The sequence below is a fragment of the Bombyx mori genome, chromosome 9 (assembly GCF_030269925.1).
Source record: "Bombyx mori chromosome 9, ASM3026992v2".
NCBI lineage: Eukaryota > Metazoa > Arthropoda > Insecta > Lepidoptera > Bombycidae > Bombyx > Bombyx mori.
In genome coordinates, this window is record NC_085115.1 from 35,150 (window position 1) to 60,655 (window position 25,506).

The window sequence follows — 25,506 nt, forward strand, 5'->3', positions numbered from 1 at the left end:
AACGAACTCTATTATAAACGAAAGCTATTTAAGCTACGCGAGTAGAGACGCTCGCTCTACACCTACTGAATATTGCAATCCCGTTACAACTGTATTTTTTGAAGTTGAATCACTATAGTGCTGGCAAAAATATATTATAACACTTAAAAATAAACGCATTGTCTCTCAGTTTGTTCCGCTGGTTCTTGCCACGACTGCGACTCTCCTCCTAACTCTTCGAGCTATGGTACTTTCACGACCAGTAAGAATGTGCAATAGCATCCATATTAAAAGAAATGATTGTGAATTTGAATGTAGAATAAAAATTATTGGCATCTATTTAAGTTGTAAGTAATTCCTTTATACCTAGTAGTCGGGTAGGTCCGGATTGTGACACCGCTCCATCGGGTTCCATGAGGCCCTTGCCAGGCATCTAGTCCACTGAGAATATATTATTATGTAGTTCTACAGTACTAGCCCAAGCTTACAAGTTTACAAAGCTTGATTGTTGTTGTTGTCGTCAGGTGGTGTACACTTGGGAGATGGACTTGAACCGCAGCCTGCTGGGCGCGTCAACGATCCTGGTCCCCCGCGCGACCACCGCCAGCCCCCCCGCCCCCCTCATGCCGCCCTGGGCACACAACTCCTGGATCTGCGTCTTCTCTATCATGCTCATTATAGCCGTCGGAGGAAACGCTATAGTCATATGGATTGTGATCGGTACGGGTGTCCTCATATTTGACTGCTACAGTACGGAGAGAACGCTAGCATGACGTGCAGCTTACCTTTTGATAAGTTGTGACCCGCATCCATGAATTAGCGCACCACTAACCGTACAATAGTCACGCGACTACGCAATACACAATAAGATGTTCGGAATAATAAAATGAATTCGCCTGTTTGTTGTTGAGCAGCTCACAAGCGCATGCGCACGGTGACCAACTACTTCCTCGTGAACCTGTCGCTGGCGGACCTCATGATGTCCGCGCTCAACTGCCTCTTCAACTTCATCTACATGCTCCACAGGTATCGACAACCGCTCTCTGTACCTACTACTTGTTATTAGTTCCATTACAACATTGTGCGCCTGACGAAGGTTGAATGACCTTGTTACTGCTGCTAAAGGTTAATATCTTCAACCAAAGCTACTTGCTTATTGCATTCAAGTACGGACACTTTCAGCTCGTCATAATCTAATAAAGATTCGCCACTGAACAATCGGTCCGAAACTTAGGGCTTTCCCTTTTCCAACATGTACCCCAATGTGTACAACGCTTCATGAACATTGACAACAGTTATCAAATATATTTAAAACGAGCACGACTAGAACTAGAACAGGCGCACGTCCCTGGGCACGGACTCAGGACCGTTCAGGACCACTCAAACTTGAGCAGTCAAACTCACGCAGATTGGTCAATCACGTAGTCAACTATGTGACAGTAAGCAATCACTATTATAATACTTTTCATTGTTATTTTAAAACATATAAAAGCAAGATCCAAAATAAACGACTCATGAAAATTAGGAATTCCCGGCTTAATGACATCCTTCTTCGATGACGACATAAGTCTCATCACTTCCTTTCTCTTCCTTTGCACGTCGCAGCGGGAATCGTAAGCGAGGGGAATTTATTCCGTTACGTGCCAGACAGCGGATCATTTTTTCTCAGAACAACAACAATTTACGATTTATTTCATAATCTTGTTTTATAAAGAAATTTACAAAGATTTTTTTTCATCATGAAAAGTCATCTCGAATAAAGGGAGCCCTCGTCCCGAGGGTTGTTTGTTAAGTCAACCGAACAGCCACCCGGTCACGTGTGCCTTCTAATCACTGACATATCGGGCCGGGCGTCACGCGCTGTATTTTCCTATGCGATTTTGTTGTTTTTTCTTTTCTATTTCCATAATCCATCGTCATAATGAAGCTTAAGATAAATATACGAGTTTTTATTGAAATAGATTCATTGGTTCGTTTAGAAAGCTAATGATAAATTAGGAGATAGCTCTTAGCGCAGAGGTCTGCACTGCACTACTGCACGGGCGGCACATAGTGCGAGTATACTCGCGTAACAATCAGTCGCACACCGCCACAGTTGAGGGCGCGGCGCGTGCACAACTTGCGATGCCGCTACCGTGGGTGGCTCTACGTACGTTCTGCCACTTTAGGATTTCAATAAAAATTCTATTACGCTATTTACTCAACAGCGGTTACTTTTTTGGAACATAAACTTTAAAAAAACAGCTATAGAACTTATATTAAATTACTTATTATTAAACTATTATAAAGTTATTATTAAATAATATTTTCTATAGCAGGCAGAATAATAAGTCGCAGTTGCATAGTTGCATACTACTGAACCTTCAAAAAGCCTGGGTTCAAGAACTGTTCGTGCTACCACATCCCATTATTTAGATATTAGATATAAAGATAAAAAAAACACTTGAGCGTGTCCCGTACGAAGTGAACGATCGCCAGCACGACGAAAATTGTCAGCTACTAATATAAAATTGAAATTAATAAAAGAACTAATACAATAAATAATGAAATAATGTTAACTGAGTAACCGTCACCATACCAGTCACTGTGTTAGATTAATGAGAGACAGATGCTTATTACAACAGTGTCTTATATAGGGGCAGTCCAGTCTGTTTGCAATCATGGCCAGGACCGTGTTGGAGCTGGCCCGCACTCTGCGTACCAAGGATGCGCACCGCTTGCGTATGGTCGCATGAAAGCAATCCGTACGAGCCACTGCGAACATACCCGAGGCGCTACAAAACCGGGGCAGCTCCAACACAGCCCTGAAAGCGTTATTGAACTGGACGCGGATCGCGCTGCATGCACGTTGCGTATAGTCAGCCCACAGAGCACAGGTGTACAGAGAGGTGCAGTACGCTCGAAACAGAGTTATCTTCACCCCGTCTGAGCTCCGCGCAAACCTGCGAGCCAACATATTCGCCCGCACTGACAACGCTCTCCGCTCCCGCTCGATATCTTTAATATCGCTAAGGTCGGCAGTTACTACATGCCCCAGATATTTAAATTCATAAACCCTGACTAGGAGAGTACCGTTCAAGAATACAGGTGGTATACTCTGAGGACATTTAGCACCACCGCCTTTAAATACCATAAACTGGCTTTTACTAGTATTGTATCTCAGACCGTGACCACCGGCATATTCCTCACAGACACGTATAAGCTCTCGGAGACCGCAGACCGACGCACTCAGCAACACCATGTCGTCCGCGTAATTTAGATTATTAACACAAACGTCATCGACATGACAACCGACATGTTTGCCGCTGAGCCCGCCGATCAGCGCGTTTACATACACATTGAACAGCGTTGGCGAAGTCAGTCATTATGATAGGCAAAAATTTCTTAGTCATTATGACACATTTATTGAATTAATTTTGTAGTTAATTCACGTCCATTGATGCCTCGTATCGCCCCTGACGAAGCTTTACTTTAGTAGTTTTAGTCGGTAATGTGCTCGCAGTGACTGGGTGTTCGGGCTGCAGTACTGCAAGATCAGCAACTTCATCGCGAACGTGACAGTGGCTGCCAGCGTGTTCACGCTCACGGGGATATCCTTCGACAGGTGAGGCGGGACTAAGTTTCAGCACGCGTTTATACAACTGAAGAGCATTTAATAAGGCTATTTATTAATGCTTCGAGTAATGTTGCTACTACTTTTCTATGCGCATAGTAAAGATATTCCCACCCGTGGCTCATTGCGGGTCTCTGGGTCTGGTGCCATCGTTGGGGGCCGCCGCCCGGGTACGTACGGGCTGCCCCGGTGCTATCCCGGTGCTACGGTGCAGTTCGTAGCTTGCCAACTAGTCACTTAAATAAATGTTTTTCGCGATCCAACGAGCAGCGAGAATAATGACTCAAATTCGTTGCAATATGAATAGTACAATGTTTAATAATTGTGAACTCCTTGTAATGTTCGGCCCATGAGAATGAGCGAGTGACTGGCAGGTTCCAAGCGATCGTGCGTCCGATGCGGCCGCGCATGTCCAAGACCTGCTCTCTGATCGCGATCGGCGGGATCTGGCTCGGCGGGATGGTGCTCGCCACGCCCTACCTGCTCTACTCCACCACCAAGGAATACAAGTTAGTACATTGACTATATATATATGTATGTATGTATGTTCGTAAGTGCTCATTATCGGAAGCTGCCAGCAACGTACGGTAACAAACTCAAGTTCAACTTGTGAACAGATTATTCCAATGTTTCGCGAGGACTCTAAATACATATTATTTTATTATTACCTATATTGTATTAAGTAATAGTGAATAATTAAATTCAGCCGTCGTGAGCTCCCCGAGTTCGTTACAATACCGCAAAGGATATATTTAGGCGCGGTTCGTTCTAAAACAATGTAATTACTTTACCTCAGAACTTTTACTTTAAACATTACGTTAATGAGCTGAAGAAATGGGCCTTAAACTTTCTCTACAACTTATGATCTCGGAACAGAACATTTACAACTTTAATTATTAGCTTCGAACAAAAATAATAAAACGCTTATTTCTAAATAATGAAAAATGATAACAAACATTTAAAATTTACCAAATTACATGATTTTCATATCCCCGACTCGCATATTAGATACCGAGCTAGCATCAAAGGATATCATTATTAGAATTAGAATTAATCTTTAGGACTGGTGTAAGGATCCACAGTGCATAGGGCGCTCTCGCGACCGCGATTAGTTCCGAGCCATTGATTTCTCACTATTGAAATGAGTGTAAGCATATTAAGTGCAACGTATCACATTGTGTACAGGTTCCCGGTACATGCGGTGGGGGTTTGGACCGCTCATTTCTCTTGCTGACATAATGAAAAATTGACTTTTGTATTTGTTAAGTTAATATTTCAAAGATATAATGAATTAAATGTAGAAATAGCATGTAAGCTCTATTATCGATGAAGGGGTAGCGGTGGCTGACGAAGCACAGCTCCGTACACAACAGCACCTGAGCTGGAGAAGATCGATACAATAATGTAACGTGGAGTCTACGATTGAACGATTAATAATTAAAAACACAAAACAGGTTTTTCAAATAGTATTGACTTCATTAATTTGTTGTCAGGTCAAGAGTTGGAGTGAAGACTGCCTGTCTGTTGGTTTGGCCAGATGGCATGCCCGATGTCTCCAAAATGGACTTCGTGTAAGTGCCATATTCAAGTTCCAAGAATCATATACAGAAATTATGAGTCCAGCTGATAAACAATACAGTATACTTAGTCTGGCCATAAATACTGTTACATCTATACTAATATTATAAAGAGGAGTTTTTTTTTTTTATTGCTTGGATGGTTTGTTTGTATTGAATAAGCTCCGAAACTACTGAACCGATTTGAAAAAATTTTTCACTGTTTGGAAGCTACACTATTCCCGAGTGACATAGACTGTAATCTATTTTGAAAAAAAATAAGGGATCCTTACTAAAACTCCAATAATATAACCCAAGGTGTAAAAAAAATACTTAAAATATTCTTTACATCGCGTGCCCTGCGAACACTATTGATGATAGAATAAAATAATGTACTACGACTTTGTAGAACACATTGTTATTTACAAAAAGTGTCGCGACAGCATATGTTTAACTATTATAGCTATGCCGCAATAAGTGTTTTTTTATTTAAAAAAATAAAACAATATCAAATATCGTTGAAATTTTTGTTAAAGACCCGAACTGAGCCGGAGCGGGTTGCTTTTAAAAATAAACAAAATATTACATTTGAATTTGGAATCTGTAATTTTTATATGATTGCTCATTGAGTTGTCTCATTTTGGCGCCAATACATTGTAAAATATTTTGCAATTTAAAATGGAGTGGGGTGATAAAGAGAACCGAATCGCTGTGATTGCATTACACAAAGTAGTTATGGAGCCAAATGCAATTTTTAAAACTCTCCATAGGCTTGGTGTTAGTAAAATGTTTGTGTTCCGGGCTATTAATAGGTGCAATGAGACCTCCTCTGTTTGTGACAGAAAAAAATCTGGCCGTCCACGTAGTGTTCGTACGAAAAAGGTGATCAAAGCAGTAAGGGAAAGAATTCGAAGAAATCCTGTCCGAAAGCAAAAGATTTTATCTCGGGAGATGAAGATAGCACCTAGAACCATGTCGAGTATTTTAAAAGATCGAAAAGCGAGATCGAAACAACTACTGAAGCGGTACGCAAAGGGAGGTCATAGAAAAATTTTGTTTACGGATGAGAAAATTTTTACAATTGAGCAACATTTTAACAAACAAAATGACCGTATTTATGTTCAAAGCTCTAAGGAAGCTTCCCAATTAGTCGACAGAGTGCAACGTGGGCACTATCCGACTTCAGTGATGGTTTGGTGGGGTATTAGCTATGAAGGAGTGACTGGGCCATACTTTTGTGATAACGGTATCAAAACATCGGCACAAGTGTATCAAGATACCATTCTTGAGAAGGTAGTGAAGCCCCTTAACAACACCATGTTGAATAATCAAGAATGGTCCTTCCAGCAAGACTCGGCGCCAGGTCGTAAAGCTCGGTCTACGCGACATTGGCTGGAAACGAACGTTTCGGACTTCATCAGAGCTGAAGACTGGCCGTCGTCTAGTCCCGTTCTTAATCCGCTGGATTATGATTTATGGTCAGTTTTAGAGAGTACGGCTTATTCTAAACGCCATGATAGTTTGGAGTCCCTAAAACAGTCCGTACAATTGGCAGTGAAAATTTTTCCCATGGAAAGAGTGAGTGCTTCTATTGATAACTGGCCTCAACGTTTAAAGGACTATATTGCAGCCAATGGAGACCACTTCGAATAAGCTTTTTATACTTTAAATTGTCTTATATCTATGTATTAAACTAACACACTGTAAAAGTAATAAATGTTATTTGCCATAGAATTTTTTTTGTTTTCGTTTGTAACAGTATATATGGCCAGACTAAGTATATACTCGTATACATATATGTACAAACACGCGACCCAAGCCGGGCGTCGCGGTGCAGCGGCCGAGTCTATGACTTATTCGCGTTGCTTCTCACTTGTGCGTGTAGAGGAGTTGTAGAGGACGATGTACATATTATTATGTACGTATTAAACAAATGTACTTAAAACTACTTTTACTGTTCAATATTGCGTGTATATTGTCACTGTGTTGTTTCCGACGCTTCGAATACTTTACATTGGTCGCGGTCCCGAGCCGCTGAGGCGGTTTCTCCCACTACATACTCGAGCATATCTCAAGTCACTGCTCATCGCAACAACAGTCGATTATATTTACTTACAAAATATAACATGTAGGTACTACATATATAATAAATGTACTAAGTAAGCAGAGGACGGAAATTATTTACAAATATGTGCTTACTTAGACAAGACAGGTGTATATCTGCAACACAGTCTATGACTACAGCAGATAACATCGTTTCAATATTTGTTATTATGATTAAAATTGTATGTTTTTGTAATAAAAAAAAAATATATATATATATATATAAATAGCTTTATCTTTTTCATTTATATACTATTTTATTTATTGGGCACCAACACGCTATAAATCAGCACAAAACATTACAACTAACACATACAATAATAATATCTCATACTAAATGCTAACTCAATTAGAGGTACTGACTGCTCGCATTGGTGAAATAAGCGGTTCATTTTATGGCTCTAAAAATTATATATTATATTAGTATAGTATTAGTACATTATCTAGTTTATTGTGTGTGTGTGTGTGTGTGTTTTTTTATTGCCCTTTTAGGGAGACGAGCGACTCATCTGATACTGAGTGGTTACCGTTGCCCATGGACTTTTTTTTGCTTAGATAGGTGGACGAGCTCAGAGCCCACCTGGTGTTAAGTGGTTACTGGAGCTCATAGACATTTAGAACGTAAATGCGCCACCCACTTACTAATTAAAGTCGCTGCACCACCCTTCAAGCCGAAACGCATTACTGCTTCACGGCTGAAATAGGCGGGGTGGTGATATCTACCCGTGCGGACTCACAAGAGGTCCTACCACCAGTAATTACGCAAATTATAATTTTGCGGGTTTGATTTTTATTACACGTTGTTATTCCTTCACCGTGGAAGTCAATCGTGAACATTCGTCCAGTATCTATTTCATTAGAAAAATTGGTGCCCGCCTGCGGGATTCGAGCACCGTTGCATCGCTAGATATGAATGCACCGGACGTCTTATCCTTTAGGCCACGACGACTTCAAGGCAAGTGGGAACAGTACTCCACGGAGGCCGGACTTGTGCTTTATAAAGCAAGAGTCTTTGTCCAGGCGTGAAGTACCGCTTCGCTCTGTTGAGGACTCCCAGCATTTTGGACGCCAGCTTGGCTTTGCCCTCCAAATAACTTCGGAACTGGACATCCCTCGAAGTGTCGACCCCAAGTATCCCAATACTCACATGTAGTAGTGAGTTCTAGTTTTTCTTCTGGAAAAATGAATTGATAAACATTTGGAATTATCCCGGATATTAATCCACGAGCAGGAATATTGCATCAGACGGGCTGTTTGAAATTCTGAAGGGCTTTAACAGATAATGTCTACGCTGGTAAAGGTAGTCACTAATAATTATATTGAAAAACAGAGAACCAAGACGGATGGATATGTCCCTGTGACACCCCGGAGAGTGTCAGTGGGAAAGGGTCAGCAAATAATCCCGACGCTACCACACTAGTATTAGTTTGTGCACGCGATAATGCTCTCAGACTTTTGATCGACTTTGGTGTCCTCATTACTTGTAACAATAGCACAGCAATCTCCTTAAATTGTATTACTAGATAGTACCTATAATTTGTGTTTTTGTTTGAAATGAGCCGAGCACGCCATGTTGCGTGGCATACTGTCATCTCTGCAGTAAGTTGTACGGAGTTTCTGTTATTTGAGAATCATTTCTCAGAAATATAACAAATTTTATTGTTAGCTTAGATTTGCATGAATCGCGTGAACACTTTGGATGTCAACGGACGAATTGCATAACTAGGACACGCAGGTTGTAACTAGCTATTTTTTACATGAAGGGTGGGTTGTTCGATCCATAGTTAAGTAAAGCTGATTTTTTATAATGGCCCACCGCTCTGTCTCGAGGTCTTCTTATGACTTTCACCGGGAGAAGAACCCCTTCTACAGGGGCCAGACTTGGACTAACCGTTTCAGCTCGGAGCGGAGAAGAATGTGCATTCCCTCTCCCGTTCCGCCGCCTCCTTCTCCGACATGGTGCACTCGCATAGTTCTGGGGAGCTGAGGGGGCTGCCACTGAGAGGAGCATCCGCAGGGCAGCGTCGGCCTCTCCAGTCTTAAATTTTAATTCAATTAGTTAGTTAGTCTGGTTTTAAGTTGGAATTTTAATTGGATTTGTGGCCATTAACAATTTATAGAAAATTGTTTTAAATAAGTTCCGTACGTAACGTACAAATATTTTTAATATTCTATTTAGACAAGTCACACGCTGCGTTTCGTACTAAAGGAAAAGTATGAAAGGTAACCAAGGCGTGTGCAGTAACGCACACTACGAGACTACGAGTAGGTACAGTGACGTGCACAGTGCACAGTGCACACAGCTACTCGTACCAGCCAGGCTCGACACGCGGCAGTACACGGAGATGTGTGACGTGTATAGCGACAACATCTACTATTCATTGTAATCAAGATACAACCTCGCTACCCCTCGACAAGCTGTGGCGCTGGAGGACAACATTGTTTACAAGTGAGGTTCAACCCCGCTACCCCGCTACCCCACTACCACGCTAATAACGTTTTGGCGAGTCGTAGACATAAATAAAATATATAACAATAAACACATAATTGAAAAAAAAGGTTTGTTTATTCTCGCGTTTATTGTGATCGCTACATAGTGGCGGACGTTTCTAGTTCTCGTGGTCACCCACGACTAAGATGTTGTTTGTCGATACTTAACAACTCATTGGGAAGGGATGTACTATTATGTACTATCTTGTACTATTATGGGGGACCAAGGCACAAGACACCCTCGACAAATAGGACCAGATGAACAAAGTTATTTATGAGTTACAAAAGATAATATTATGTAATAAGTCCAATATGGCAGTTGACACAATATGTTTTTAAATATTGCTTTAGGTTATGGTGTAGATTTTTTTTAATTTATTGAGGCACAGAACAAATTACAATCATTACAGCACATATTACCTAAATCGTACAATTAGTACCTAGATCTAATCTGGATTGCAATTTAAATAGTATGTGCACTCAGCAAATCCATATTAATAGCTTTGGCTATTGAAAACACAATTGAAATTACAAATATTGATAACTATCCATTGTTAAATAGGATATTCTTCATACATTTGACAAATCCCCTGAGTCTAGGTTCAAAGATATCAAGGTTACCGTGACATTTAGCGAAATCATTATAACGCCTGACCATTCTTACCATAGGGTTATAGTATGATATATTATTTTTATATGTCCGTAACGCAAAGAGGTTTACATAATGCGAATTTCGGGCTCTGAAGTGGGTGTTGATAGCAATATTCGACAGCAGTTCCATGGAATCTATATGTGAGTGTAAAATTTTGTACAAAAATATTAAAAAAAATACCTACGGCGAGCTTCCAAAAATTGGACATGGAAAAGAGCAAGTCTGGATTCATAATTCATGTCAGAACGACCTGGCCGCATTTTATTTTTACTTGGAAAATCGAACTCATGACGTAGGCTCGTGAGGTGTTTCCAGCAACCGGTTCATACAAAGTCGCCACGGCGACGGCGTCGGCGGCGTGTATAAGATGTATCATGTTGTCCTCAGCTACCAAATAGCGTTTTTCATCGTGACGTACGCCGTGCCGATGGTGGGGATGTCGTTCTTCTACACCGCGATGGGCAGAGAGCTGTGGGGATCCAGGACCATCGGAGAGCTCACGCAACGACAGCTCGATTCTATTAAATCTAAGCGCAAGGTACTTCTCAAACTTAAACAACTAAACTCATCATCAACATTATCAAAATCATTATCATCTGTATAGTTATTATCACAGGTGACAATGGACAACCTGTCATCAGTAACAACAACTGCCGTGTTCCGCTAGCAGCTGCTCGCGACTCTAACGCCACACTGACATGTCACTGCCACGTGCCTTTTTCCACGTTCTTACACACCTATTTATTGATTGCTAAACGGGTGTACGATCTCATAGCCCAGCTCGCGTTAAGTGGTTACCGCAGTGCGTGGACAGCACAGACAGCACAGTGCGCATGTCGCCGCCCAGATCTGGCCCGCTCCTGGAGTGGCAGCGCGCGGGGTGACGCCGGTGCGGACTCACAACTCCTGTTAGACCAGTAATTACGCAAAGGAGAAACACCATTCTGGGCCTAAGCGTTACACGAATGGGATATGTACCAAAAAAATCGTCTATTTTGCTTGATTAACCTATTGAAATCTTAGCTTCATTGACAATGGCCAAGTGTAGAAAATAAGTAGAATTCTATTTTTTGTTTTAAACAATCTTTGTAAACCTCTGCAACACATTTCAATATACGTAACTAGCTCCACAAATGTGCGGATTAGAATTAGAGCATCCCTAAAATAGGATCGCTTTAGTGGAAATCGAGTGTTAAAAATAATTAATACTCCTTTGTTTAAAGATAAATGACTGTTTTTATGGGTATTTTAATCAATGTAAATAGAGAATGGCCATCGAATCGTGACACAACTACTTACAGTGGCGGCAATTCAAAATATCTACAACTGACAACATTACATATAGCATGCAAAGGTAGTTTTGCATTTTCATATTTTTTTAAGGGATTTTATGACCTGGTAACTAAGACCTTTAAGTCATGTCTTATTTCATTATATTTCTTAATTTTATGAAAAATGATAATATGGAGTGAAATGAAATGAAATGAAAATGAATAATTTGGGACATTAACCAACTGGTATGAAATTAAATAAAATGAGATGAGATGATATGAGATGATATAATCTCAGTAAAATGGTGGTCATTTACTGAGATTTTTTCAGTGGACTATTCGGAGAATCCCGAGAAGTTACGTCCAGTGGCTTTGTTTCATTTTCCCACATTTGTGCACTTTCACAGATATTAAACAGTTAATAAACCACCGTTATTACACATTTAAACCCGAAGAAACACTAAATTGACAAATAAAAAAAAACACAACTTTACTCCTCGCGTTCCCGCCAAAAAATCCGCATTTTTATATTAATGTGACTATGCCATAGAAAAACACAAATGTATCAAATCGTGTTATGTTATCTTTAATGTTGCCAACTGCAGATATCTTGGATTGCCGCTATTTAGTTGTGCCATGATTCGCTGGCCAGACTATAAACTTAATCTCATTTAATAACGTAACGTAAAGCACCAAAATCTATTAACAAAAATCATTAGGAGAAATAAATAACTGTGTGATTTAGTTATGACACGAAATCATGTCGGCAACTGCGGCAATTCAAAATATTTTCAACTGGCAATCTTAAATATAACATGAAAAACCCGATTTGGTACTTTTGAGTTTTTCTATGGTGTAGTTACATTAACAATTTTACTGGTGGTAGGACCTCTTGTGAGTCCGCGCGGGTAGGTACCACCACCCCGCCTATTTCTGCCGTGAAGCAGTAATGCGTTTCGGTTTGAAGGGTGGGGCAGCCGTTGTAACTATACTGAGACCTTAGAACTTGTATCTCAAGGTGGGTGGCACATTTACGTCGTAGATGTCTATGGGCTCCAGTAACCACTTAACACCAGGTGTGTGAGCTCGACCATCCTTAAAAGCAATAAAAAAAAACGGCATGAAATGAAATGAGATGAGATGATATGGGAGCACGTAATGATTTATATTTTATATAAAAAAGTTATCATATAAATATCGTTTTTCATATAAAAAAGTTTTCATTAAAATTAAAATAAGACTGATCTAAAGGTCTTAGTTACCAGGTCATAAAATCCGTTAAAAAAATCATTTCGCGCACAGCGCGTTTTGCGTTACGTTGTTTTTAATTTTTGGCTTTCGTTCGTTTTCGTAAACAACCTAATGCGCGATTTCTCGTAACAGATTCCATTTTTATTTTCAAGCAACCTGTTGCTGCAACAGGTTTCGTAAAAAATTACTCATCTTTAGTAGGAAACAGCCTCAAAAATATCGTTTTTTATTAAAATATCTCGAACAATGAACATAACCTAAAATGTAAACAGTCTGATTTGACCAATTTGACCTTTTTTTTTTTTTTTTTTTATTGCTTAGATTTGTGGACGAGCTCACAGCCCACCTGGTGTTAAGTGGTTACTGGAGCCCATAGACATCTACAACGTAAATGCGCCGCACACCTTGAGATACAGTTCTAAGTTCTCAGTATAGTCACAACGGCTGCCCCACCCTTCAAACCGAAACGCATTACTGCTTCACGGCAGAAATAGGCGGGGCGGTGGTACCCGTGCGGACTCACAAGAGGTCCTACCACCAGTAAAATTGTTAATGTAACTACACCATAGAAAAACTCAAAAGTACCAAATCGGGTTTTTCATGTTATATTTAATATATATAATTATATAATTTATAGAATTTTTTTGTATTTCACATATTTTTGTAGAGAATGAAAGTTATTGAGATGAGTCTTATTTTTTTTGTAAAGTGCAAATGTATTGAGATGAGTTTTATGAACGTGGTCTTGGCGCAATTTTTTACAGTGAAACTGTTTTTGTTCGGATTTGAATAACTCGAGTGATAGGGATTTAGACGGAGAAGATATTATAAGAAATTTAGAACCAGAAGGAACAGCTATTACTAATGAACTACTTCCAGCAAAATCCAGACAATTATACTAGAAGCGATACAGTCAATTCAAAAATACTGTTAAATCTATCGTTAATAAGTGCTAATATTTGTGCCAAATATAGTCTAATAATTATTTATAAATTGTTTAGAATTTATAATATTAATATATTCAACAGGACATTGTTTTTTCTATTCATAAACATTTGAATATGTTACTAGGTTAGACCTTCAAATAAAGTAATAGAAATGTTTGATAATGTATGTGGTGATAAATTATTTATAACATCAAAAATTTTATTTTGAAAGTGGGGGGCTCCGCCCCCATCCCCGCAGGGGCTTAGCCCCTGTACCCCTTTTTTATGTAAAAGAGTACATATCAGAACTTTTCATCCCGGTTGAAAAGGGTTGAGAGAGGGATACAGTGATAATATTATCAAAAGATAAGTTTGTCCTATTCTTAAATACATTATAGAAAAAAAAATACATTAAAATCTTACAAAGTAACGGTTTCCGATGGCGGACTGGAGATGTCACTCTGCGGAATAAAACGTCTTGTTGTGCTTGAGTGCGTTGCCTTTACCACCGGCACCAATGTGGCTGGCTGGAGGCATGATCTCATCGGTCATCTTCGTTAGTGAAACACTAGCGATATCAGAATAGCACAAGCCTCTATGTAATTGACAGGTAGTGAAGATGTTCATCCTGGTGATTGTGATATTCGGTATCTGCTGGTTCCCGTACCACGGATACTTCATCTACACGCATCTGGACTCCTCGATCCTGTACTCCCGCTACGTGCAGCACGTCTACCTCGGCTTCTACTGGCTCGCCATGTCTAACGCCATGGTCAACCCCATCATATACTACTGGATGAACGCCAAGTAACTTTCTTATGGCAACGTTTGAAATTTTTTGTGCCCTTTTCATCATAGTAGCATGGTTTGTCTCAAACACCGCATTCAGAACATTGATACTCGCTTATCGACAAGAGGTCGCCGTCCTTATTAAAACATAATAAGAAAACATCAACATTGCCGATCCATAGGAAGTATACGACACACACACTCGTGCGCACACATACTTGTGTAACTAATTTAGGACCAGGAAATTAGCAAACTTTGTAAATTATTAAGGGTCATTAAGGTAAAAAAACCCTTGATCTTTTTTATAAAAATTAAAAGATTATGAAGCCAGCTCCAAGTTTCAGAGACAAGAAACAATCTAATGATTTTCTTTAAGAACGAACTATTATAATATGCCTTCTATAGTGTGTTTGTAGACAGTTGCCCTTCTTTGTACGAGGTGTGAACTTCTATCGATTTCAGACTTTTCGTTCTTATTACTTATTTAATTTGTTGAAATGTTGGCGGATAAAAGCACTCCGTACTGTGTGGAGAGGCAGACAGTCTCCGGGAGCTGGCCGTCTACGTCCTGAAGAGGTATTAGGCTAGCTTTATACTCTAGAACGGTTTTATCCAGCGTTGATCACAACGATGCTCAAAAGAACAATTGAAAAAGCATCTGTTTAAAATTTAAATGAAGTTCTGAAATATTTCCACATGGCCGGTTGTCTGTTCGCGCAACATACCGCGCTTCGACAGTTCTGAGAGCGCTTCTACTCAGTTAATGCAGTATTGTGCTCCACTCGGCCGTGAGTTCAGTACCGACACGGCACGCGACACCGAACTATTTGGAATACTGAAGGTTTATTATATGTATTTCATGCTACATTTCATAGGTTTTGTTTTATTGCACTCGTGAACTAAAACAAAATTTCATCGTTGTAGTTATTGTTGATGACTATAGTTCTACTTTACTCTTGGTTTTAAAGATATATGACTTAGATAGAAGTACATAAAAAATTTGCTGTTGACCGGGAAGGTGGAAGGCAAAAGACCGAAGGGCAGGTCCCTCATGCGCTAGGCAGACCAGATCCGCACCGCACTGAGCACCGTGTGTGAGGCGGTCCACGCCAAAGACAGATCGTCGTAGCGTGATATAGTCCGCCGGAAGATTGTAAAATCCCACAGAGGTCACGACCCTCAGCATTGTGGATTTACGACGCAACGAGAAGGTGTATATTCTTAAAAAAATATTTCACTTTCGTGTAGTCAGGTAGTTTTATTAGACTTTTTAACCTACCCAGTTTTCATCTTATCTTCAATCTTATTGACGAGTTGTTGCGTAAAGTATGGACAAGAAGCGCGCCTTCCACACAAAGAACAAGCTCGTTTAATACCTCATGAATGATGATGAAGGATATAATAAAGTTTCATTGAAGTGGGCCTTTGCAGATGTTTCATAGCGTTTACCATAGCGATTTGATTTGATGAGATGCGTTCTTCCTCAGGTTCAGGAGCTACTTCCGCATGGCGATCATGTGCCGGTGGCTGGAGGTGATGTGGAGGCGCCGCCACCCCCTGGACTCACCCCCCGAGTGTCCGTCCCAGTCCAACACTAGATCCCGATCAGGTTTTTACTCGTTAACGTAATTATTACCTCTGGTTATATTATTTGTCCTTGCACTCGTCCCGTGTTTGTAGCCGCGCTGTTGCTTGTATTCAATGGATCATTTTACACTTATATTTTTTAAAGTATCATAGTCATTTGGAGGATAATACCAAGTTGGCCTCAAAATGCTGGGAGTCCTCAATAAAGCGTAGCAATACTCCACGTCGGGACAAAGACTTTTGTTTTACAAGGTCCGTCCTCGCGTGGCACGTAGTATTGCTCTGACCTCTATATGCTAGAACTTCCAAATACCAGCTATTTCATTTGACTCCATACAAAAGAGTTCGGATTGTCAGTAATCCCAGCCCCACGGATTTATAGAGGGACTTCGGTTCCCTCTGTATTTTGAACCGTAAAATCCATGGGGAGTGCTCTGAGGAGCTGTTTGAGATGATCCCATTATCTCGTTTTATCATCGCACCGCCCGCCATCGGAATAGAGCTCATCACTACTACCTTGAACAACCGCGTTCGTCCACTTTCAGAGATATTTTTTGCTACGTTCCATCCAGCCTTGGAATGAATTTTCTTCGTCGGTATGCCCTGAGTGCTATCAGATGTTTTTATTCGAACGAGGTTTGTGGAGAGTAATCGATGGTAGAGATGGGCTTGGCTATGCCCCTGGCATTGCAACATCCATAAACGACGGTCACTACTTGCCATCAGGTGGGTCGTGTGATCGTTTGCCCGCAAGGACAATAGAAATAAAAATAAACTGTTGTCGACTTCGGTTCCGATCAAAAAGGAACTCCGTAAACTCTCCAGAAGAACCACAAAACTCAACTTCCGAAAGTGTTCGACGCGGACCACTTGATCATGATAATATTAGCTATAATCCTCGACCGAAGGAAACTGATTCTACTATAACATGAACAATAGCGTTTTATAACTTAATAAAAATGTAAGGGCTCATAAATGTATGAAGCTTAATTGTAACATTTAAGTGTACGACGCCGCGACGTGTCGTTTTTGTGAATCTGTCTCACAAAAATACATACTAGTATAGTGCACACACTTAGACCTAGCGACGTATTTTGTCCGATGTAACAATTAAGGTTGCTATGTACGGCTCTAACAATGCTGAAACCCACATTAAATGTGGAATGGCGATCTACCAAAAAACTCTTTTCCTTTTATCGACTTTTATGTTTTTATTGGAGAGTAAGGATTCGGAGAGATAGGATACTAAAGGCGAAATCAAGGTAATGCTGGAATAAGCGCAGGAGGGAACGATTGCTGAAGGAACTTGGCCAAACTTCGGCCACCCGCCGGCGCATTCTCGAGGCCCTGGTGCCCGTGCTGGAGGCATGGTCGGGTCGGCGTCACGGCGTACTCTCCTTTCACCTTGCTCAGGTCCTCTCGGGACATGGTTGTTTCGGGAGGTACCTGTGGAAGGTCTGCAGGAGAGAGCCACATCCGGGTTGCCACCAGTGCGGGCATCCAGACGATGATGCACAGCACGCGCTCGAAGCGTGCCCGCGTTGGGAGTACTTGCGGCGAGATTTTGTTGCGGTGCTGGGGAGAAACCTTTCCTTGCGGGCTGTCGTCGCCCGCAGGTTAGAGGATCAGGGCTCGTGGGAGGCCATGGCCAGGTTTTGTGACCTGGTAGTGGCGTCCCGTGAGGCTGAGGAGCGTGAAAGGGAGTCGGATCCCTCTTCAGCACCTCAACGCAGAAGGCGGGGTGGGCGGCGCGGGCATGAAGCTCCCGCTCAGCCGCCGTAGGGACTGTCGGGTGGCGGGTGCGGGGGCGCCCGGTACTCGACTGTCAGTCCGGTGGTGGGGCGGTGCAAGGTGGCTCCTGTGCGCCACCCACGGTGTCTCCTGAGACGACGTCCTTCGGGATATTCCCGGAGATGAAATCCCGTCTTATCATCAGGACGGGTACCGGCGAAGGCGGACTGTCGGCGCGCACTGCGGTACCGTGGGTCTGGTGTAGCCGGTGTGGTGGAGCTCGATGGGGCTTAGTCGGTAGTTGGTTTTGCGGGGCGAGCGCCTCGCGCGCCTTTTTCAAGGCGTAGTCTCCTGCGAGGAATTCGGGAAGGTGGATGACCTTGGCCCTATTCGTCTCCCTCTTCCTCACGGGAGGCACCGGAGTCCGGCATAACCCGGTTCGTTACCCCCCTTTACCGGGTATCCGTAAATAGATTCCCTAGAGTTTAAAAAATTAAATAAAAAAAGGGCACAATGAGCACTCGACCGGGGATTCGTGAAAAGCTGACACTGAGCATGGAAGGGCCCCCCGTCCACCCTGTGTACGGTCGCCGGGATCCACTCCGGTCTTCGATTTCAGCGCGACGACCGCACGACAGAATTTTACACTGGTTGGCGGGACAGCTTCCCGGGGTTCAGGTCCCCTATTGAACAGCGGGCGGTGGTAGAGACCGTTTCACTGGGCCTTCCTATACTCCCATCAGTAAATAACATCCCGCGGACTCGCGAGCACGTTTGAGGACAGGAGAGGAAAGAAGTAGAACTGGGTCTCCAACCCACACGCTAGGCTACTTGACAACGGATTCTAGTTGGAGGGTGGTCGCCAGTCGGTCGGACAAGGTCCTACCACCAGTTGTGTTTTGGGCTCCCGTTTAGCATCACCCAGGAGTCACCTGTAGGGTATTGCGGGCTAAGCCTACCAACCCCCAGTCGTATCCAAAAATTCTTTTTTTTAGTGCCTTTCTATAATTTAAAAAAAGTATTCATTTTATGGTTTTTTCTTACATCATTATCAAAAGCCACACGTATGTACATATGTATGTACTACATGTCGTCTGTCTATCTGCTTGTTTTAAAAATCAATCTGCGAAACAGTTAAAACGATTTTGGGCGTACATTCATTAGATATAAGTAGTTGAGCAGTACAGAAGGGTCGTTTTCAATTCTGCGGCCAAAAAAGTAACGATTTAATGATTTTAAACTTTCTCTAATTTTCAATTTTGTTGTATGGGCATGCTTAGAATAAAAAGTGCCTCATCACAATCAAGCCAATCACTAATTTATTGATAATATTAACTAATATTCATTTATATTTTTCATTTTACGCATTTGATAACACCAACACGGATGACAATTTAAATAGGAACTTTTTTTAAAAGCTTAGAAATCGTACTTCTTTTGTTTTTAATAATGTTTTAATATCCAGTTACTTTCCCTTTAATATTGTATTATATACTGATTAAATAAAATTGCCGAATTTCAACATGCATTACTGGAAAAATTGCAAACAAGTTAGAATTTGAATTCCGAACCAGCGCGGCGATACGAATGAGATTTGGGGTAGGTTTTAATGTGTAACTCCTAATTGAACAGTGTTTACGAATATACAGTTATAGGAGCACGTGCCTGGTGTCATGACAACTAATTTACTGGAGTTATAATTACGGTAACATTAAGATTATGAGAATTAAATCAAATAACTAGCTTTAGGCCCCAAATTTGAAAACGACCCAGAAGTGATAAATGAAAATATTGAACAATCTGTAACGGAGACCCACTAGCACATTGTGGGTTGCAGGTGAGATGCGATATTATTAAATTTCTAACTAATTTTAAAGTATCGCACGTACAATTAAGTTATGAATGGATATATTTATATATTTTTTTTTATATTTATATATACTTTATGTTTTGAGGAAATTTCCCCTAGCGCGATGATACGTGAAATGATCTGATTATTTTATAACTCAATGAGCGCACCGAGTAAACAAAATGACAAATTCTCTTATGATCAAATGTGGATATTATAGAGCGATGAAATGGAAAATATACGAAGTTAATTACGAATGAAAGACAGTAAGCTTGTAAAATTAAAAACTTTTGAAAACTTAAAAAAAACTTGATTTTGTCAGAATGGCTATCCTGTATGAATTTATTGAATTTGTTTTTTTTTAATAGTACTAGCCACGGCTTACTGGTTAGAGGCTGGCAAGCGAGTGCAAGGTAATTGTCTTTTAAGGGAGAGCTCACCTCTCTCCGCACCGATCTGTCGTCGCCGAATTGGGGCCCCTGTAGGAGGCGTCCTCTCCCCGGAATTAGTCATGGGGTGACCTGAGGGGGCGAGGACGTGCTACAGGACAGTACTTCTATGGAACTGCTGTGGCCTGAGGCGGCTTGAAGGGATTCCGTACAGAAACGAACGACGTAGACGTGGACCATGGCAGGCGGCGCTAGTCAGGTTCATCTTACCTAAGTGCTGCCCAGTGCCGTCCATTGTCGTTCCGGGGCCGTCCATTGCTTCATTTCATGGACGGTGAAGTTGTTGTTAATGCAGTAGTTTCTTAATGCATTATAGACTATTCCCATCTGAATTCGTATACACTGTTCAGGTCCTATAATAGATATATCCGTCTGATGCGACGCAACAAGCGGTGCGCTCACGCTCCACGCCGCGGCCGCGATCCCTCTTACGAGTACTATCGGTAAACAAATTAAAAACGGAGATTTGTTAAAACTATTCTAACTAACTACTACTTATTCTTACGCCATCTTACCGATGATTGTGTCACAATAACAGTCGTTATTGAATTATAATAATAAATAAATACATGTGCTTGTTTGCACGTGCAGCTACCGAGGAATGCAGAGGATCAAAAGGAAATACAGCAGCCGGATGGGCGCACCACACGCGTCGGATCCGCAGCGACCCGCCCTCGCCGAGACTGTATTCGCATGCTAGCTGCAGGAAGTGTCCCGGCACCAACACCTACGACCGTAAGTGTCCCACACATATGTGCAGTTCTGCACGGTGCGACAAGTCAGCCAGCCGATATTTAGTTACTCTGTTACTACGCAAATAAAATCATTTAATAAGAGAGTAAGTTACATTTTCACGCCTGAACTATTGAAGTAATTTTCACGAAATTCTGAATGGAAATAAATTTGCGATAGAATCTTTAATTCCACTCCCGTGCACTGGTCTCTGCCCACGCCGTATGTACGGTAGTAGCATGGGGGCTTAAAGAAAAATATCTCTTAATATATCAAGAAGTAATACTTTATTTGGCGAAGCGACTTTCAGGATACACTGTTGTTACGAAAAATGCTTGCTATGTAACGGCAAACGAACTCAAGGAGCACCTGGTATTAAGGGACTATCGAAACATTATCGAACAGATAAATGGCACCGTCTTGAGGCGTGAGGTCGATTGTTCGACTGTATTGCACAAGGGCCGCTCTACCCTTCAAGACGGAACGTCCCACTGTTTCGCGGCAGAAATAGGCAACATTGGAGTAGACTCACGCGGGAACAGACGGGATGGTGCTATTTTAGTCTGACACCACCTAGCCAGCTCGGAACTTACACTCTTTACTACACACTCTAGAGTGTACGGTGAGGTCAGGTACTAGAGAGTTAGGTAGGTACGTAGAAAGACCAAGTTACGGTACTGCTTGTACTGTTATATGTTTGGAAGTAGTAACAATATGACAAGGAAACCAGTGTCACGTACCGATAATTGTTGGTTGCCAGCCGGACATAGTACTATTTCCATCCGAAATACAAAAGTTCTTGCTAGGGATAGTGTTAGCAAAGTCCTCAGACTGAGGTGAGCTTGCCTACACGTCTGATAAAGGATCAGTAGATAATAAAAATATCAACTGATTTTAAAACGTTTTGTTTTTTAAAGCTTATCAGTGTAAATTCACCCTTGACCGAGCCCGAGCGGGCCTCCTGTCATCGACGGAACTTCCTTACGAGGGTTGTTGTTCGCTTGAATTAGGCAGCGTCATAATATATGCTCAGAGCAAAGGTAGGGCGCAGCCTGACTGAATTGAAATATAAAACATGTTACAGCATAACTACTATAAGTGTGACTGTGGCGAGGCGTTGCATCAGAATTGTTAATGATCGCTTTATTGGTCTTTCAAAAATTTGGGCGAGTTCTGGTTCTGTTGGGGACTAAGTTTGCGTGGCTCGTGATATCGCAAACGTCCTGGTGGGGCTGGCGACGACCGCGACCAGCTGATGCACGACAGGCCACTCTCTGTTCACCTCTACATCGTATAGATTGAGGTGCGGTAAGACCGCTCCAGTTAAATTCCGACTTATGAATAAAACATACTATAACTCGTCTCTAAAAATCTCATCTTCATTACAGAAATAAATTATTTTCCACTATTTCGAGTCGCGGATAGTAAAAGGACTCCTTCCCGCGTCGTCATGACAACCTGAACCAATCTCCTTAAATCCCACGTTGAATATAATCTATTTACAGAATAACGAATACGAGTATCTATTCATTCTATTTTCTTTTCAATAAGAACAAATATTTAGTGTGCAGTCGTAGAAACAAAAGAGACTTAGATTCGTAATTAGATGTACCAACTGTATTTCTACAGTTTTTGTAGTGAAAATAATGTTAACAGAATCACAATAATAGTATAAATATCGAAGTCATGTACTTGATTTATGTCATAATTCTGCTAACAATGTCGTATATTATGTTTGTAGCAAACAACACACATAAAGGGACAAATGAAATATGATACAATACCACAAAGTATGTACTCCTGAATGTAGACCTATACAAGTATGTAGGTATCCTGTTTTTATTTAGGAGTTGTTATCGAGCTCTATTGTTATCAACAGATAGTTTTAAATGATCAGTTGTGGGGTTGTGGGCCGGCCCGTTAAAGGCGTACAATCAGGTCAGCTAGTCCGCCCTAACGTGAGCCAAGTTCGCAAGTGCCAGCCCATAGTTTAGCTTATTTTAGCTTATATATATTAGTTTAGCTTATTAGTCTAGAAAAAAATGCCGGAAGAACCTACTAGTATATTGGTTAAATTTCACAGATATTCATTTTCTAATGAAATACGCTAATTCATGTTCCACGATTAAGGGTTACTATCATGTCATGACAAACAAATCCGTAAAAAAATATCGTAATTATTAAATACAAATGAACATATAAAGCTCAAGCGATGCTGTGCTGAGCTTGCGATGGCTGTGGACTTCGATGACTACTTCTCACCAAGTGGGCCGTGAGCAGGTTCAACCGTTTTATCTATAGAAAGTAAAACCGCTTCAACCACAGCCAAACCTCATCGGCCAGGAAACATAAGTGCATCTGACGTAAGCTTCGCGTCGCGTCGCGTCGCGTCGCGTCGCACACCGTGTATATACCTAGCGTTGCTTCGCTTGTTGCAGCCTTCATCCACGGGAGGAGAGTGTGAACGGGCCGGGGGAAGCCGCGCGCAGACCGAAGGACTGAATAACTCAACGTCAACTTCATCATGTTTTTAAATTTTATGCTTCAGTAATTTTCAATGAGCAATTACTCGGACGCGTTCTATCTCAATTTAAATTGTACATAATGTAGCTAGGCGTTTATTTAAGTACCAAATTATTAAAATAATTATAAAACAATAAGAAGCATAGATTTTTATATTGAAAAGGTGTTCTTAGTAAGAAAGGGAGCGTATTATCGTATTATTGTCTACCCCGTGTTGAAGCTTCTTTGCTCATTCTCTAAGCGAGTCAAATCATGTGGCCACTAAACTAAATGTGCATTAATTGTATTAAAGTTGATCAAAATTAAAATTGTTTAATAAGTTAGGAGCCATTCATGTTTCCTGCTATTCGTTATGCGGAATGCTCTTATCATCTTCTCATGTAGCTGTTAGAAGCGCCTGTTCCCCTAGCTGACTCTTAAAAAACGTATAGACGGTATTCGTTGATAGAAACAGGCGGCACTGAAAATTTCGGGAATTAACGAAGTGACACAACATTACTATTTAAAAATGTATTTATTGCTTTTCGAAGTATTCTTCGCGAAATTTGACACATTTTTCCATACGATGGAACCAATCATTGAAGCAACCATTCCATTCGGAAGTTGGGGTCTCCAAAATGGCCGTTTTGTAGGCGTCCACAGCTTCTTCAGGTGATGAAAATCTCTGTCCACGCAATTTATTCTTTATTTTAGGGAAAGTATAGAAACCATTAGGGCTTAGGTCGAGGCTGTACGGCGGATGGTCTAATGATTCTATGTTTTCTTGCTCTAAAAACTCTTTTGTTCTGTGCGCGGTGTGAGAACTCGCATTGTCGTGATGGAGGATGATGCGGCGGTTGCAGTTCTCTTTACGGAGTTCAGAAACGACCTATGGCAAACAAATGCTAGCATACCATTCTGCATTAACCGTTCTTTGTCCCTCAAGAGGAATAGTCGTGACATGGCCGGTTTTGGAGACAAACGTGGCCACCATTTTTTTTGCAACACTCCGTGAACGAACAATTTTTGTTGGCTTTAACTCATTTTCGTACACCCAAACTTGTGACTGATTTTTTGTTTCGGGTTCGTACGCGTATATCCAGGATTCAACACAACTTTTTTATACCTAATTGTTCATGCAAGATTATTTGTATTTGACTCATGCCAATGTCTAAAGTTGCCTGAATTTCGCGGTATGTCACATGTCGATCTTCCTCAATCAGCTTACGCACAGCATCAACGTTTTCTTGGGTGACTGCAGTTTTTGGACGACCTTGACGGGGATCATCACTGAGCTTGACACGTTCACGTTGAGACTCAGCAAACCAGCGATAAATTGTGGTTTTGGATAGGGGCTTCATCACCAAATGCAGAAATCATCCGGTCAACACACTTTTTTTGTGTTAAACCACTTCGAAAGTCATAATAAATCATCGCTCTTGAATTTTCTCGAGTCAATTCCATTTTCTCAACGACTAAACAAGTTTGACAAAACCTCGTGACAAGACCGAGAATCTTTTTTTAAATAAATAAATAGTATTCGATTTTTAAAACCAAGGAGTTTTCAATTGAAAAGATTTTAATATGACAGGAACAGTGGAAATATTCCATTCCCGATACTTTTAGTGCAGCCTAGTACTGCTATTGACGTAATATTATTATATTATTTTGGCTAGGCCGGTCATATACTCTTCAGAAGTGTCTTGTTACAATTTTTTGATTAAGCTGTTTCAAGTACGCATTTATTGCATACTAGCGACCCGCCTTCGCTTCGCTTCGGAAACATTAAATTTTATTATTATTAATGAGTCCCGCGATGTTACCCGCGGTTATTGTCGTACACGGGTGACGCCGCGGGGCGAAGCTAGTCTTAAAAAAAGTAGCCTAAGTCACTCCTTATATCATCAGCTACCTATCAGTGAAAGTCTCGTCAAAATCGGTCCAGCCGTTCCAGAGATTAACCGGAACAAACAGACAGACAGACAGACAGACAGACAGACAGACTGACAGACAGACTGACAGACAA

The 25,506-nt window shown here is 41.2% G+C and overlaps 1 protein-coding gene across 1 annotated transcript; it reads left to right on the top strand.

Annotated features, from left to right (window-relative positions):
- Positions 1-570: 570 nt before the first annotated feature.
- Positions 571-23,799, top strand: NGR-A32 (neuropeptide receptor A32; the record flags this gene model as incomplete). The annotated part of the gene is given in 10 exon segments (NM_001134276.2): positions 571-699; positions 894-1,005; positions 3,482-3,583; positions 3,967-4,101; positions 5,086-5,163; positions 10,781-10,931; positions 14,452-14,648; positions 16,118-16,255; positions 20,838-20,981; positions 23,417-23,799. Coding segments are annotated over 9 exon segments (1,119 nt in total). The 3' UTR covers positions 20,947-20,981; positions 23,417-23,799.
- Positions 23,800-25,506: the final 1,707 nt, after the last annotated feature.